Source organism: Coregonus lavaretus (assembly GCF_964263955.1).
Source record: "Coregonus lavaretus genome assembly, chromosome: 4".
Lineage (NCBI taxonomy): Eukaryota > Metazoa > Chordata > Actinopteri > Salmoniformes > Salmonidae > Coregonus > Coregonus lavaretus.
Genome location: NC_139991.1, coordinates 417,614 through 431,700, shown reverse-complemented (window position 1 = coordinate 431,700; position 14,087 = coordinate 417,614). Strand labels below are relative to the sequence as shown.

At 47.0% G+C, this 14,087-nt stretch overlaps 1 protein-coding gene across 1 annotated transcript in view; it reads right to left on the bottom strand.

Moving 5' to 3' along the window:
• Nucleotides 1-2,065, bottom strand: part of LOC311128536 (uncharacterized protein) — a gene marked incomplete at its 5' end in the record, with an annotated part of 42,956 nt that extends 40,891 nt beyond the window's left edge. Inside the window, 2 exons of the mRNA XM_084160727.1 lie at nucleotides 317-1,637; nucleotides 2,057-2,065. Of these exons, the coding sequence (XP_084016853.1) occupies nucleotides 792-1,637; nucleotides 2,057-2,065 (855 nt within the window). The 3' untranslated portion in view covers nucleotides 317-791. The remainder of the gene's footprint in view (nucleotides 1-316; nucleotides 1,638-2,056) is intronic.
• Nucleotides 2,066-14,087: the final 12,022 nt, after the last annotated feature.

Here is a 14,087-nt window from a genome sequence, read left to right as displayed (position 1 = left end):
GTCTGACCCGTCCTTCAACGAACGTGACAGAAGATCCCACCAAACACGGACCAAGCAGCGTGCCCAGGAGGACCGAACACCCTGGACACAGGTGGGGAAGATTTGGTCATGGGAGGAGATATTTGCGGGGAAATGACCATGGGCGAAGGTAGATGCCCAGGCAGGAGAGGAGGGCAACATGGAGAACACCAATTCTTTTTTGGGGGGGGCACACGGGGTGGTTGGTGGAGCCTAGTTTCAGAGCAGAGCCAACTCTCCGTACTCACGCGAGGAAGCGTGTGACTGGGCAGGCTCCGTGTTATGCGGAGCTACGTACTGTGTCGCCAGTGCGCCGGCACAGTCCTGTACGTCCTGTGCTAGCACCACGCACGTGCCGTGTGAAGATGGGCATCCAGCCAGGACGGGGTGTGCCGGCTCAACGCTCCTGGTCTCCAGTACACCTCCTCGGTCCCGCATATCCTGCGCCGGTTCTACGTACTGTATCACCAGTGCGCGTGCACAGCCCAGTGCGTCCTGTGCTAATGCCTCACACATACTGTGCGGAAGTAGGCATCCAGCCAGGACGGGTTGTGCCAGCTCTCCGCTCCAGACCTCCAGTCCGCCTCCACAGTCCGGTACGGCCTGTTCCTGCTCCCCGCACCAAGACAGTGGTGCGTGTCGCCAGCCTGGTACGGCCCATTCCTGCTCCTCGCACCAAGCCAGTGGTGCGTGTTCCCAGTCCGGCCCGGCCCGTTCCTGCTCCTCGCACCAAGCCAGTGATGCGCGTCGCCAGTCCGGCCCGTTCCTGCTCCTCACACCAAGCCAGTGGTGCGTGTTCCTAGTCCGGTCCAGCCCGTTCCTGCTCCTCGCACCAAGCCAGTGGTGCGTGTTCCTAGTCCGGCACGGCCCATGCCTGCTTCTAGCACCAGACCAGTGGTGCGTGTGTCCAGTCCGGCACGGCCCGTGCCCGTTCCACCGGTCAGCGGCTCCACTCCGGAGCCAGAGCAGTCCGCTCCACCGGTGCCTGATCCAGCTCTGATCAGCTGCTGCACTCCGGAGCCAGAGCAGTCCGCTCCACCAGGGTCCAGTTCAGCTCCGGTCAGCAGCTCCACTCCGGAGCCAAAGCAGCCCGCTCCACCGGTGCCTGATCCAGCTCCGGTCAGTTGCTCCACTCCGGAGCCAGAGAAGTCCGCTCCACCGGGGTCCAGTCCAACTCCGGTCAGCGGCTCCACTCCGGAGCCAGAGCAGTCCGCTCCACCGGTGCCCAGTCCAGCTCCGGTCAGCGGCTCCACTCCGGAGCAAGAGCAGTTCGCTCCACCGGTGCCCAGTCCAGCTCCGGTCAGCGGCTCCAGTCCGGAGCCTGAGCAGCCCGCTCCACCGTCGTCTGGTTCAGCTCCGGTCAGCGGCTCCAGTCCAGACCCAGACGTCAGCCCCTCTCCAGGTTCGGGGTCTCCCACACCAGGGTCCAGACAGGGCCTGGAGTATCGTGGGAGGAAGGAGAGGGGAAGCAGCGCGCCGAGGTCCAGACCAGACCAGGGGCGCAACAGGGAGGCGGAGAGTAAGAGGTCGTCACGCCCGGAGCCGGATCCGCCTCCGAGGCGGAATGCCCACCCGGCCCCTACCCTGTTAGGTGAAGGTTGTGCGGTCGGAGTCCGCACCTTTGGGGGGGGGGGGGGGGGGAATACTGTCACGCGTTCCGTGTAAGGTTTGTTGTTTGTTCAACTTTTGGACTTTTTTTTTTTTTTCGTTTCGTTTGTTGTGTGTTTATAAGTTAAATAAACATGTACGCATATCATGCTGCGCCTTGGTCTGCCCTGTCCTTCAACGAACGTGACAGATGGGGAATCATTTTTTAACTCCACACCACCACCACCACCCTCTATACTCCTTTTCACCCCCCTTATTTCCTACAGCCTATTGCCTGATGAATAACTATGGAAAACAAGTAGAGAAGACATGATAGCACTTCTATATAACTGAAATTAGTTAACAGTTTTGGACAAGAGGACCAAGCCCTTTAACTTCCCCAAAGTAGGATAAGGATATACTCCCAAAATTCACATGATCAACCCCACACCAGGTCCATAAAGAAACTAAAAGATCCCAGTGTCTGATTTCCAGCTTTGACACACAACCAGGACCCACTTAAGTCCTTTACTTTAACCTTTGTTTGAAAAGGTTCCTTTAGCCTCAGGCCTCGGCAGTAAATTCATACAGCTATGAAATTAATGTGCCAGAGTCCACATCCCCATCCACTCTCTCATTAATCATACTGGGAGAGGGAAGAGATGGGGTAGGAAGTCAGGGTTTTTCTTTTTTTATAATAGGCCAGATTGTGTAATTATTGTTGCACTCAATATTAACTGTGTTCCGGCTATCAACATCCGCTCTGTTGTGAAATGTAGAGGTGGGGAGGAGGGGGAGGGAGGGGAGAAGAGGGGGAGAGAGGGGAGAGGAGAGGGAGAGAGGGGAGAGGAGGGGGAGAGAGGGGAGAGGAGAGGGAGAGAGGGGAGAGGAGGGGGAGAGAGGGGAGAGGAGCGGTTAACACACATCTGTGCTCACCATGATCCACACAGCCTAAAAGTTTTAACCTTCACCACCTATAAACATACACATACAGGCTTAAACACACACACACACACACAAATACACACGTACACACACGTACACGTACAAAAATACTGGCTCAAACACACCCACCCACACACAGGCAAGGCACATACACATACATTTTCAAAAAGCTGCTGAAACTTAGCGAGCTCTTTCAGTTTGACATTGAAGACTTCCAGATCAGAAGGGAACCCCTCTTACCCTTTGTGGTCAAATTGTCCTCAGCAGCTTTGATAGCTAAACTGAAACAAACAAAGTGTTCAAATGCACTTTCTACCTGTGAAGGTGATGTGATGTGAATATCCTGTTCAGTAGGGTAATTGTAATGGCAATGAGCCTCGTAGCTCTGTCAATGAGGTGTTTGGTTTAAACACCTCCACCACGGCCGCTCTGTTCTATGGGACAGTTCAGCCTCTATCTTAATTACACACGTCGTGAGCGGCAAGCAGGCCGGCAGAGCAGGAAATGACAGCTGCGGCGCTAGCTAGCTCACTTCAAACACAGCAGCATGGTAAAAGTCAATAAAAGCAGGCCTAAACTAGCAGCTACAGATGTAGGATCTTAATTTGATCACACTTTGTTGCTGAGAATTTTCCTGCACCGCAGGAAATGTAGATGAGCTTCGTGATTTACATAAATTCACTGAAAACCCGCACTAACACATGGTTATATTAACAGTATTACATTTTTCATGTAGGCTAATGTTCGCCAGCTAATAGCCTAACCACCAATTAAGCAACATTATGGACTAAACGTTCAAATCCTGTTGCTGCAGGATTATTATGTTGCGACAACAGTGGTCAAATTAAGTTCCTATATCTGTAGGTCCTAATGCCCCGAAGGTAGTGGATCAGAGCCACAGTGAGACGGTCGTCACTAGTTACCATAGCCACCAAGTCATAAACCTGTCTATTTCTACAATTGATCTTCTTTAAATAGGATTTTAAAGCTAACCTTAACCCTAACCTCAACCACACAGTCAACCTTATTCCTAACCCTGACCTTAAATTACAACCAAAAAGCTAAAAAAAATTTCATTAACTTTTACGATAATATTTGTGGCTGTGGTAACTAGTGACAACTCAGAGAGACCTGCAGCTACAGGCTGCTGCTGCATGGGGAAACTTCAGGAGAAACGAGGGGGAGGAGAAGGAGGTTAAATAAACACACCAAGAAATACCAAATACACACCCCAAAAAGTATTTGGTTGAAACACTCTACATTCATATGAGATCCTGATCCATAGTGTAAAAGGAGTATCACTATTGGGCATTCTACAGAAAAGAAAAGGGATCAAAGCAGTACAAGACCAACCACTAGGAAATTCAGGGACTACAGAGGACAGAGTTAGTCTTGCTCTGCTCTGGTGTTGTTGAGATGAGTGGTGCGGTGAGTGTGCATCCCCTTCCCCAGCCCACCCTGCATGGTCTTCCCTTCCGACGCTCCACACACACTTCCCAGCAACACAGCGGTATGGGGGACATTGTCCACCCTGGGCCCCAGTGTAGTCCTTTCTCCTCCAGCTCAACATAAAGCTTCTGTCCCAATGATGTGGTCTGAAGGTCTGGGAGGAGGGGCTAGCATCCAGACATGTTGCAGAGGGTTGGAGGGAGGGAGACAATGGCTTGCAGTTTTATAAAGGATAGTTATTTTAGTGTTGACTGGAGGTTAGACAGCTTTAGTGTCAAACAGCAGAGTCAGGGACTTTTATTCAATGTGTTCAGTGTGACACCCAGTATAAAGTAAAATATGGGTGTTTTTTAGTAGTTGTTTACATGAGTTTTGGTCAGTGTCTTTAAATCATCTGTCTTCTTTATTTAGTCTACATTTTACATTTTTACATTTACATTTTAGTCATTTAGCAGACGCTCTTATCCAGAGCGACTTACACAAGCAATTAGGGTTAAGTGCCTTGCTTAAGGGCACATCGACTGATTTTTCACCTAGTCGGCTCGGGGATTAGAACCAGCGACTTTTCGGTTACTGGCACAACGCTCTTACCCACTAAGCTATGTTTATGACAATGTCTATATGTTTATGAAAATGTTTCTACATGTTTATGAAAATGTTTTTTATGTTTATGACAATGCTTTTTATGACAATGTCTATATGTTTATGTATTTACATTTTAGTCATTTAGCAGATACTCTTATCCAGAGCGACTTACAGGAGCAATTAGGGTTAAGTGCCTTGCTCAAGGGCACATTGACAGATTTTTCACTTAGTCAGCTCGGGGATTCGAATAAGCAACCTTTCGGTTACTGGCCCAATGCTCTTAACCGCTAGGCTACCTGCCGCCCATATGTTTATGACAATGTTTATATGTTTATTACAATGTTTATATGTTTATGACAATGTTTATATGTTTATGACAATGTTTATATGTTTATGACAATGTTTATATGTTTATGACAATGTTTGTGGGTGTTTCTATTTAGTTTTCATGTAACTTTTATTTACCTTTAGTACATAAACTTGGTTTATCAAGAGGCAACCCTGTCAACAGTTTGTTTGTTTGTGTTTTTGTTCTGGCAGAAAAAGTGTATGTAATTGAGAATGCGTGTGCACATGTGAGCAGGAGTGTGGTTGCAATGCATGGGTGTGTGTGTGTGTGTGTGTGTGTGTGTGTGTGTGTGCGCGTGTGTGTGTGTGTGTGTGTGTGTGTGTGTGTGTGTGCGCGTGTGTGTGTGTGTGTGTGTGTGTGTGTGTGTGTGTGTGTGTGTGTGTGTGTGTGTGTGTGTGTGTGTAGGAGTGCACGTGCTCTACAGGCTAGGCAGGGGGTGAGATCACTGTGTTTAGTGTTGTGGGGGAGATCTGAGGAACACTTGACCGGGTGGACTGGCACATTTAGCCTGTGTCACCCCTCCCACCACACACATGCACGTGCACGTGCACACGCACACGCACACACACACACAATCTGTCCCTGCTCCATCTCTGACTGCCTCCGCAGACACAAAGGGCCTGCTGTGCAGACAACTCAACTGGATGAGAGCTTAACCCTTCACCACCAAGGTCAAACTATTAACACAAAACTGCTCCCTAGTATGCAAATGAACCATCTTATGACTGATATGAAACATACACTTACGGATGACAGATATAATAACAGGCACTTAAAGTTTTACTTAGTTTCAAATGCATTTAACATATAATCTGAGGTAAAATATGAAATTAAGAGCAGAAAATGATCTACCGAGTCACGTTATAAATGTTTAAAAAAACCTATGAGGTAACTTTATTGTAAAAGCCTCAGATCAGCTAGATGTAATTGTCCATGCCCTCTGTGTGTGTGCGTATTCCCTGCCATATTGTACTGCATTTGTCTCTGTGTAAAAGATGAATGCAATCATGTCCTGAGTTTTAACACCTCTATCTCTCTCTCCTAATTAAGAGAGAGAAAAGCTATAGAACCTTGTAATTCTCAGTCATCTGAACTTTTGTGCTCCGACCGTAAATGCAGAAAGGAAAGGAGAGAGAGATTCGTCAGACGGCATGTTTAGCTGTGCGTAATTGGGACAGAGGTGTGGTGTAGGAGGCAGGTGTGGAGGTATTGTTCTCTTTGATGGGATTATTTGCACTTCTCAATGCTGGAAAACCAGGTATCATCATAGGGAGTAGAGGGGAGGCAGCCATCTAAATTTACAATGGCTGGATTTGGTTTTTCCTCAAGGTTGTGTAATTATACCTGCTCTCTGTGTAATTAGGAGCAGAAGGCTTCACGACCTGGATGACTACTGTCTTGTCTACTTTGAAAGTAGAATCACTTCAAACTCCTCAGGAGGTGAAAGTACAATGTTCTGTTTTGCTCTTCTTCTTTCCCTTTTCATCTTTCTTTCTCATCCCTTTTTTTCTTGTTCTAAGGGCTTAGTGATCTTGGGTGATTAGGTTATTTTTTTACAACTGAATAAATGTGAATAGATCATACTGTATCAAGCCAGGTGATAAAAAGAGTTGAAGAAGAGAGCAGTCTGAGGTAAAGTTCAGAACAGAACACCTTATATATAGGAGATTGGTGAACAGTGATGTCCATTGGGAAAGGTCCTACACTCTTAGAAACCCAAAAGGGTTCTTCAGCTGTTCCCTTAGGATAACCCTTTTTGGTTCCAGGTCGAACCCTTTCCACAGAGGGTTCTCCTCTGGGGACAGTGGAAAAACATTTACATTTACATTATATTTTAGTCATTTAGCAGACGCTCTTCTAAGAGTGTAGGGCACTCATAATGCTTCCCCTTGGCATGTACTGCACTCACTTGTACCCTGATCTGACTTTGACCAGTCTAGAGACTACGAGATGGCATTGTCATTAAGACTGCACACCGGGGGGTAATGTGCCGTACATGGACGTAGTCACACTGAGTACAGGATTAAGGACAAATCACTTTGTGGTATCTGGGTGAACATAGAGCACGGAGCCCTGGCCTGCGTGTGTATGCGTCTGTGTAACAAAAGGGACTAATAGTAGTTAGTGCATGTACTGTATGCAAAGGAATTGCTGTAGAAACTGATTTAACAGAAAATGCATTCTCTTGCATCTGTATCTTTGTGAGTGGTGACATGAGGCCAGATCTGACAGGCTACAGTGGAGGTGTGAGGGAGTGCAGTGTGCACGATGTAGGTTTTAGGGTGTAGGGAGCAGTGTGCACCTGTACAGTATACTCACTACTATCCATGTCATACCTCTCAGCTGCTGTCTGTCACAACAACCAGTCAGTAACAAAAGGAGAGAGAAAAAGAAACACATGCTTAAGTCAGCCGCATTTACTCCTGACCTTCCTTACCAGGGTACGCTGCAGTTAAGCTGAGGGGATTTACACCAGCTCAACATTTACACCATATGGATGCTTTATTACAGAGTAATGATGTCTCTCTCTCTCTCTCTCTCTCTCTCTCTCTCTCTCTCTCTCTCCCCCCTTCCTCTTTCTCCCCTTCTTTCACAATTGTTCGCTCTATCTCCCTCCCTCTCATGCTCGCACTTCTTTCTCCCAATCTCTCTCTCTCTCTCTCTCTCTCTCTCTCTCTCTCTCTCTCTCTCTCTCTCTCTCTCTCTCTCTCTCTCTCTCTCTCTCTCTCTCTCTGGAGATGATTTGAAAAACCAAATAGCCTTATGTGTAACCAGGTGATTAGAAGGACTTAGAGGATCTTATGAAACTCAAGAGGAATGCAATGCAGGGATATTTTAAAACTCAATGCTTTATGTGGGTCACACTTAGACTCATTTAATTGACCAAGTAAGACAAGCAGAATTGTAGATAAAATGGTCACATTAAGTATGCATTATGTGCCTTTGTATTTAAAATCAGACCATATGGATATTGATATAAGTTAGTAGGCTATATATATTTACATATTACATTGAGGCAAACTAATATTATTGAATTTATACCAATGATTATCCTGTGCAGATTTAAAAAAAATTGTATTTCTTTTACATTTTTGGGTGTGAGAATAATTGGATTTGTGCTGAAATGAGAAAAGAGCTCAGTATTGATTTGGTTTATTGCATATTAGCAGGGAATAATCAATATGGAGATGGTGCTTATTAAAGAGTAAAGAGCAGGGATGGGCCTCTGTCATTCATCAACCAATAGCTGCTCATCTCATAACTGACCATGCTGAGGTAATGCACTTAATGCATCACATATTGCTTTTGATTGGTCCACAGTAGCGGATGTGTGCACAGGGGCCAAAGAAATCCAAACTAAAACGGCAGAAAGTTGAATTTGGGGCAGCTCTTAGGACTGAAACCAAATGCTTGTTCCTCTGCTTTCTGTATTAGTCCTAGAATGTATTTCTGGGAATTAAAAGCGAGGGGGTGATTTGCAAATGAATGCAGTTGCAGTTGTGAAAATATAACTGTGGGCTTAGTTTGAGACACTGGGACAAACGACAGCTTCGTCGGGAGAGGGAGGAAAAAAAGTGGGCCAGCCCCTGTTAATTTATTACAGATCTGCAGCATTTATCACATAGACGCCAAGGCAACTACTCCGTTGTGGCTTGAAATGAAATGAGTGGTCTTCTTCAGTAACAAAAACAATGGTCCCAGCCAGTTACAGGTCAGCAGACAGAGGCCTATAGCCCAGACAGACCCCAGAGTCTAAGAGTCTCAGCCCAACTGCAGCGTTGTGCTGTGTGCAAATGAACCGCTCTCCCTTTCTCACAATTCATTTCTCATGCCACAGTATTTGTATTCCCCTTTTCATGAATGTTAGCCCCTATCTTGTGGCCCTCCCTCTCAAAAGCCTGCCCAGTGACAGAGGAGACCTGCCATGCAGAAAAAGGAGGACCTGCCATGAACTGAGTGTCAGCCATTAAATATGATTTCGCTCCTGAATGGCGATGCAAACACATTCAACTCAGTGAAACTCATTAAGACCCGCATAATCTCTCTTTTCTTAAGCATAACAATGATTTCAGCTGGGAAATGCAATGGTTTTGGTGGGACTGAACCATTGATTCAAGTTGCATTCAAAGTAATAAATCAAGTCCAGCTTCACATCCTGTGCCCATTTGCCTAATTCAGTGGCGCTCACCATACTAGTCAATTAGTTTAAAGAATATATTCAATACACTGAGAAATTCACTGACAACACAGTATAATAAATCCCCCCTGCTTTAAACCCAGAACATATGGCCAATATCCACAAAAAAAAGTGTTATAGTACCCTACTCTAACGACAGAGTTCTTGTGCAATGATAACTTAAATTGTGTTACTGTAATGTTATACGATTTTTTTGTTTTATTATTTCTTAAACATTTAATATCAGCAATAAATCATTGACTAAGCCCATGCAGGCTGTCCTGGGTACGGGACAGACAGACACAGACAGACAGACAGACAGGATGTATAGAGGTGTTAAGCCCTAGCCTGATGAAATAAGTAAGTGAACTGTCTGTTTGATTCTTCTCAGCGGCCGTCCTCCTAACCTCGCCTCCACCTCCACCACCACAACCACCTCCCCAATGGCCCTCAGAGGACAACTCCCAGGTCCAGGAGGATATGTCTTTCTGAATTATTATTTAGTTTTTTTAACAAAGTTTCCTTCCGATTTCTATTGACTTTGCTTAAAAGTCACACACACACACACACACACACACACACACACACACACACACACACACACACACACACACACACACACACACACACACACACACACACACACACACACACACACACACACACACACACACACACACACACACACACACACACACACAGATGAACAGAGCGAAGGAACAGCTGTGTCAGAGCTCTCAGTAGTCAGACCATTGTAATCTGCATTAACCACATTGCAGGGGAGTGCAAAGGGTCAAAGTCTTTAAGTGCCTGTAGGGATCTGTGCTGCTTGTGGATTACAAGCTATCACTCTGGGTACATTGGGGTAATTGTACAGTGCCAGCAGCACTGCCTCTCGCTTGTTCACATGAAATGATTTACTATACGTTGTGTTCATGTTTTGATTTCAAGGCTGAGAGAGTATTCATTGTCAGAAGGGTTTCAATTGGAAGATTATGTGATGGGGCTAATGCAATGGCTTTAACAATGAACAATTCATTAACCTAAAGACATGGTTGTAGTTAGAGATATAATTTAATTAATACATATCCCATATCAAGTGGCCTGTCTATGCATTCCATTCAAAATATTATAAACTAATTTAAAAGTTTCAATCATTTTATATTTTCAATGTATTCCTATATATAAAGCGTGTAAAGTGTGTCAACTCAAAGCTAAAAGCATATTGTGCCATCCAACAGGCCTCCAGTATGATCTGTACAGGCATTTTTCTGGAAGGTAATTCAGGATGGTCAGTAGCAGCAGACAGTGAAGCCCTGAGCCCTGGAGACCTGATCAGCCCTGGAGACCTGATCAGCACTGGAGACCTGATCACCACTGGAGACCTGATCAGCCCTGAAGACCTGATCAGCCCTGGAGACCTGATCAGCCCTGGAGCCCTGATCAGCACTGGAGCCCTGATCAGCCCTGGAGACCTGATCAGCCCTGGAGACCTGATCAGCGCTGGAGACCTGATCAGCCCTGGAGACCTGATCAGCACTGGAGACCTGATCAGCCCTGGAGACCTGATCAGCCCTGGAGACCTGATCAGCCCTGGAGACCTGATCAACCCTGGAGACCTGATCAGCCCTGGAGACCTGAGGAGCTGAGCCTCATTGTTTGTCTGATTCCTTGAGAGAAGGTTAGACAGTGAGAGGGAAGGACCTTTAAAGCTCTTTCACAGGACTGGTGATGACTGCACATAGAAGAACCTGGTCTCAGAGCATTTCATAGTATTCTGTATGTAAAGTCGAGACACTCCATTTAGTATGATATGTTACGTTTGGTATGGGTACATAAGACAGATGGTTACTTAAGGCAAAAACTAAAGGAGGGTGGTTGGTGGGGGTGGATATAGCATTTAGGCTAATTAGCAACTTTTCAACTACTTACTACTTTTGAGTTACTTTGCAACTACTTAGCATGTAAGCTAACCCTTCCCCTAACTCTAAGCTTAACCTTAACCCTTTTAGCTAACCCTTAACCTAACCCTAACCTTAAACATTTTAGCTAACCATTCCCCTTCCCATAACCTTAACCCTTTAACCGAACTCCTCAACTTAACCCCAACCTTAATCCTAACCCCTAACGCCTAGCATAGCTAACGTTAGCGAGCTAGCTTACGTTAGCCTCCTAGCTAGAATTCGTAACATATTTTACATTTTGCAAATTCGTAACATATAATACGAATTGTAATTCCACAAATTAATACATACCATATGAAAGGTAACATATCATACTAAATGGAGTGTCTATAATTTACTTTCAGAATAATATGAAATGCCCTGAGACCAGGTTGCTTAGAGGGACATCATATAATGATCTGAACAGTTAGAATGTATCAACCAAAAATATGGTAATTGACTTGTGCATCTTGCAGTCATTAGATACAAGTATTCCAAAAATGTATTTACAAAAATGATGAAATCGAAACCATCCATCAAATACCATAAAATCTATTATTTGTTCCTTTCTATGCATGTTTCACGCTAATAGAAATGTCTCATTAACATTTACATTTACATTTTAGTCATTTAGCAGACGCTCTTAACCAGAGCGACTTACAGGAGCAATTAGGGTTAAGTGCCTTGCTCAAGGGCACATTAACGTCATTTAGCAGACGCTCTTAGCCAGAGCGACTCACAAATTGGTGCGTTCACCCTATAGCCAGTGGGATAACCACTTTACAATTTGGGGGGGGGGGGGGGGGTTAGAAGGAATACTTTAGCCTATCCCAGGTATTCCTTAAAGAGGTGGGGTTTCAAATGTCTCCGGAAGGTGGTGAGTGACTCCGCTGTCCTGGCGTCGTGAGGGAGCTTGTTCCACCATTGGGGTGCCAGAGCAGCGAACAGTTTTGACTGGGCTGAGGGGGAGCTGTGCTTCCGCAGAGGAAGGGGAGCCAGCAGGCCAGAGGTGGATGAACGCAATGTCCTCGTTTGGGTGTAGGGACTGATCAGAGCCTGAAGGTACAGGGGTGCCGTTCCCCTCACTGCTCCAAAGGCAAGCACCATGGTCTTGTAGCGGATGCGAGCTTCAATTGGAAGCCAGTGGAGTGTGCGGAGGAGGGGGGTGACGTGAGAGAACTTGGGAAGGTTGAACACCAGACGGGCTGCGGCATTCTGGATGAGTTGTAGGGGTTTAATGGCACAGGCAGGGAGCCCAGCCAACAGCGAGTTGCAGTAGTCCAGACGGGAGATGACAAGTGCCTGGACCAGGACCTGCGCCGCTTCCTGTGTAAGGCAGGGTCGCACTCTCCGAATGTTGTAGAGCATGAACCTGCAGGAGCGGGTCACCGCCTTGATGTTGGCGGAGAACGACAGGGTGTTGTCCAGGGTCACGCCTAGGCTCTTCGCACTCTGGGAGGAGGACACAGCGGAGTTGTCTACCGTGATGGCGAGATCATGGAACGGGCAGTCCTTCCCGGGGAGGAAGAGCAGCTCCGTCTTGCCAGGGTTCAGCTTGAGGTGGTGATCCGTCATCCATACTGATATGTCTGCCAGACATGCAGAGATGCGATTCGCCACCTGGTGATCAGAAGGGGGAAAGGAGAAGATTAGTTGTGTATCGTCAGCGTAGCAATGATAGGAAAGGCCATGTGAGGATATGACAGAGCCAAGTGACTTGGTGTATAGGGAGAAAAGGAGAGGGCCCAAAACCGATCCCTGGGGGACACCAGTGGTGAGAGCACGTGGTGCGGAGACAGCTTCCCGCCACGCCACTTGGTAGGAGCGACCGGTCAGGTAGGACGCAATCCAGGAGTGAGCCGCGCCGGAGATGCCCATTTCGGAGAGGGTGGAGAGGAGGATCTGATGGTTCACAGTATCAAAGGCAGCAGACAGATCTAGAAGGACAAGAGCAGAGGAGAGAGAGTTAGCTTTAGCAGTGCGGAGAGTCTCTGTGACACAGAGAAGAGCAGTCTCAGTTGAATGACCAGTCCTGAAACCTGATTGGTTTGGATCAAGAAGGTCATTCTGAGAGAGATAGCAAGAGAGTTGGCTAAAGACGGCACGCTCAATAGTTTTGGAAAGAAAAGAAAGAAGGGATACTGGTCTGTAGTTGTTGACATCAGTGGGGTCGAGTGTTGGTTTTTTGAGAAGGGGAGTAACTCTCGCTCTCTTGAAGACGGAAGGGACATGGCCAGCGGTCAAGGATGAGTTGATCAGCGAGGTGAGGTAGGGGAGAAGGTCACCGGAGATGGTCTGGAGAAGGGAGGAGGGGATGGGGTCAAGCGGGCAGGTTGTTGGGCGGCCTGCAGTCACAAGTCGCAGGATCTTATCTGGAGAGAGAGGGGAGAAAGAAGTCAAAGCATAGGGTAGGGCAGTGTGAGCAGGACCAGCAGTGTCATTAGGCTTAACAAACAAGGATCGGATGTCGTCAACCTTCTTTTCAAAGTGGTTGACGAAGTCATCCACAGAGAGAGAGGAGGGGGGGAGGGGGGGGGGAGGATTCAGGAGGGAGGAAAATGTGGCAAAGAGCTTCCTAGGGTTAGAGGCAGATGCTTGGAATTTAGAGTGGTAGAAGGTGGCCTTAGCAGCAGAAACAGATGAAGAAAATGTAGAGAGGAGGGAGTGAAAAGATGCCAGGTCGGCAGGGAATTTAGTTTTCTTCCATTTCCGCTCCGCTGCCCGGAGCTCTGTTCTGTGAGCTCGCAATGAGTCATCAAGCCACGGAGCTGGAGGGGAGGACCGAGCCGGCCGTGAGGATAGGGGACACAGAGAGTCAAAGGATGCAGAAAGGGAGGAGAGGAGGGTTGAGGAGGCAGAATCAGGAGATTGGAGGGAGAAGGATTGAGCAGAGGGAAGAGATGATAGGATGGAAGAGGAGAGAGTAGTGGGAGAGAGAGAGCGAAGGTTGCGGCGGCGCATTACCATCTGTGTAGGGGCAGAGTGAGTAGTGTGGGAGGAGAGTGAGAGAGAAAAGGAAACAAAGTAGTGGTCG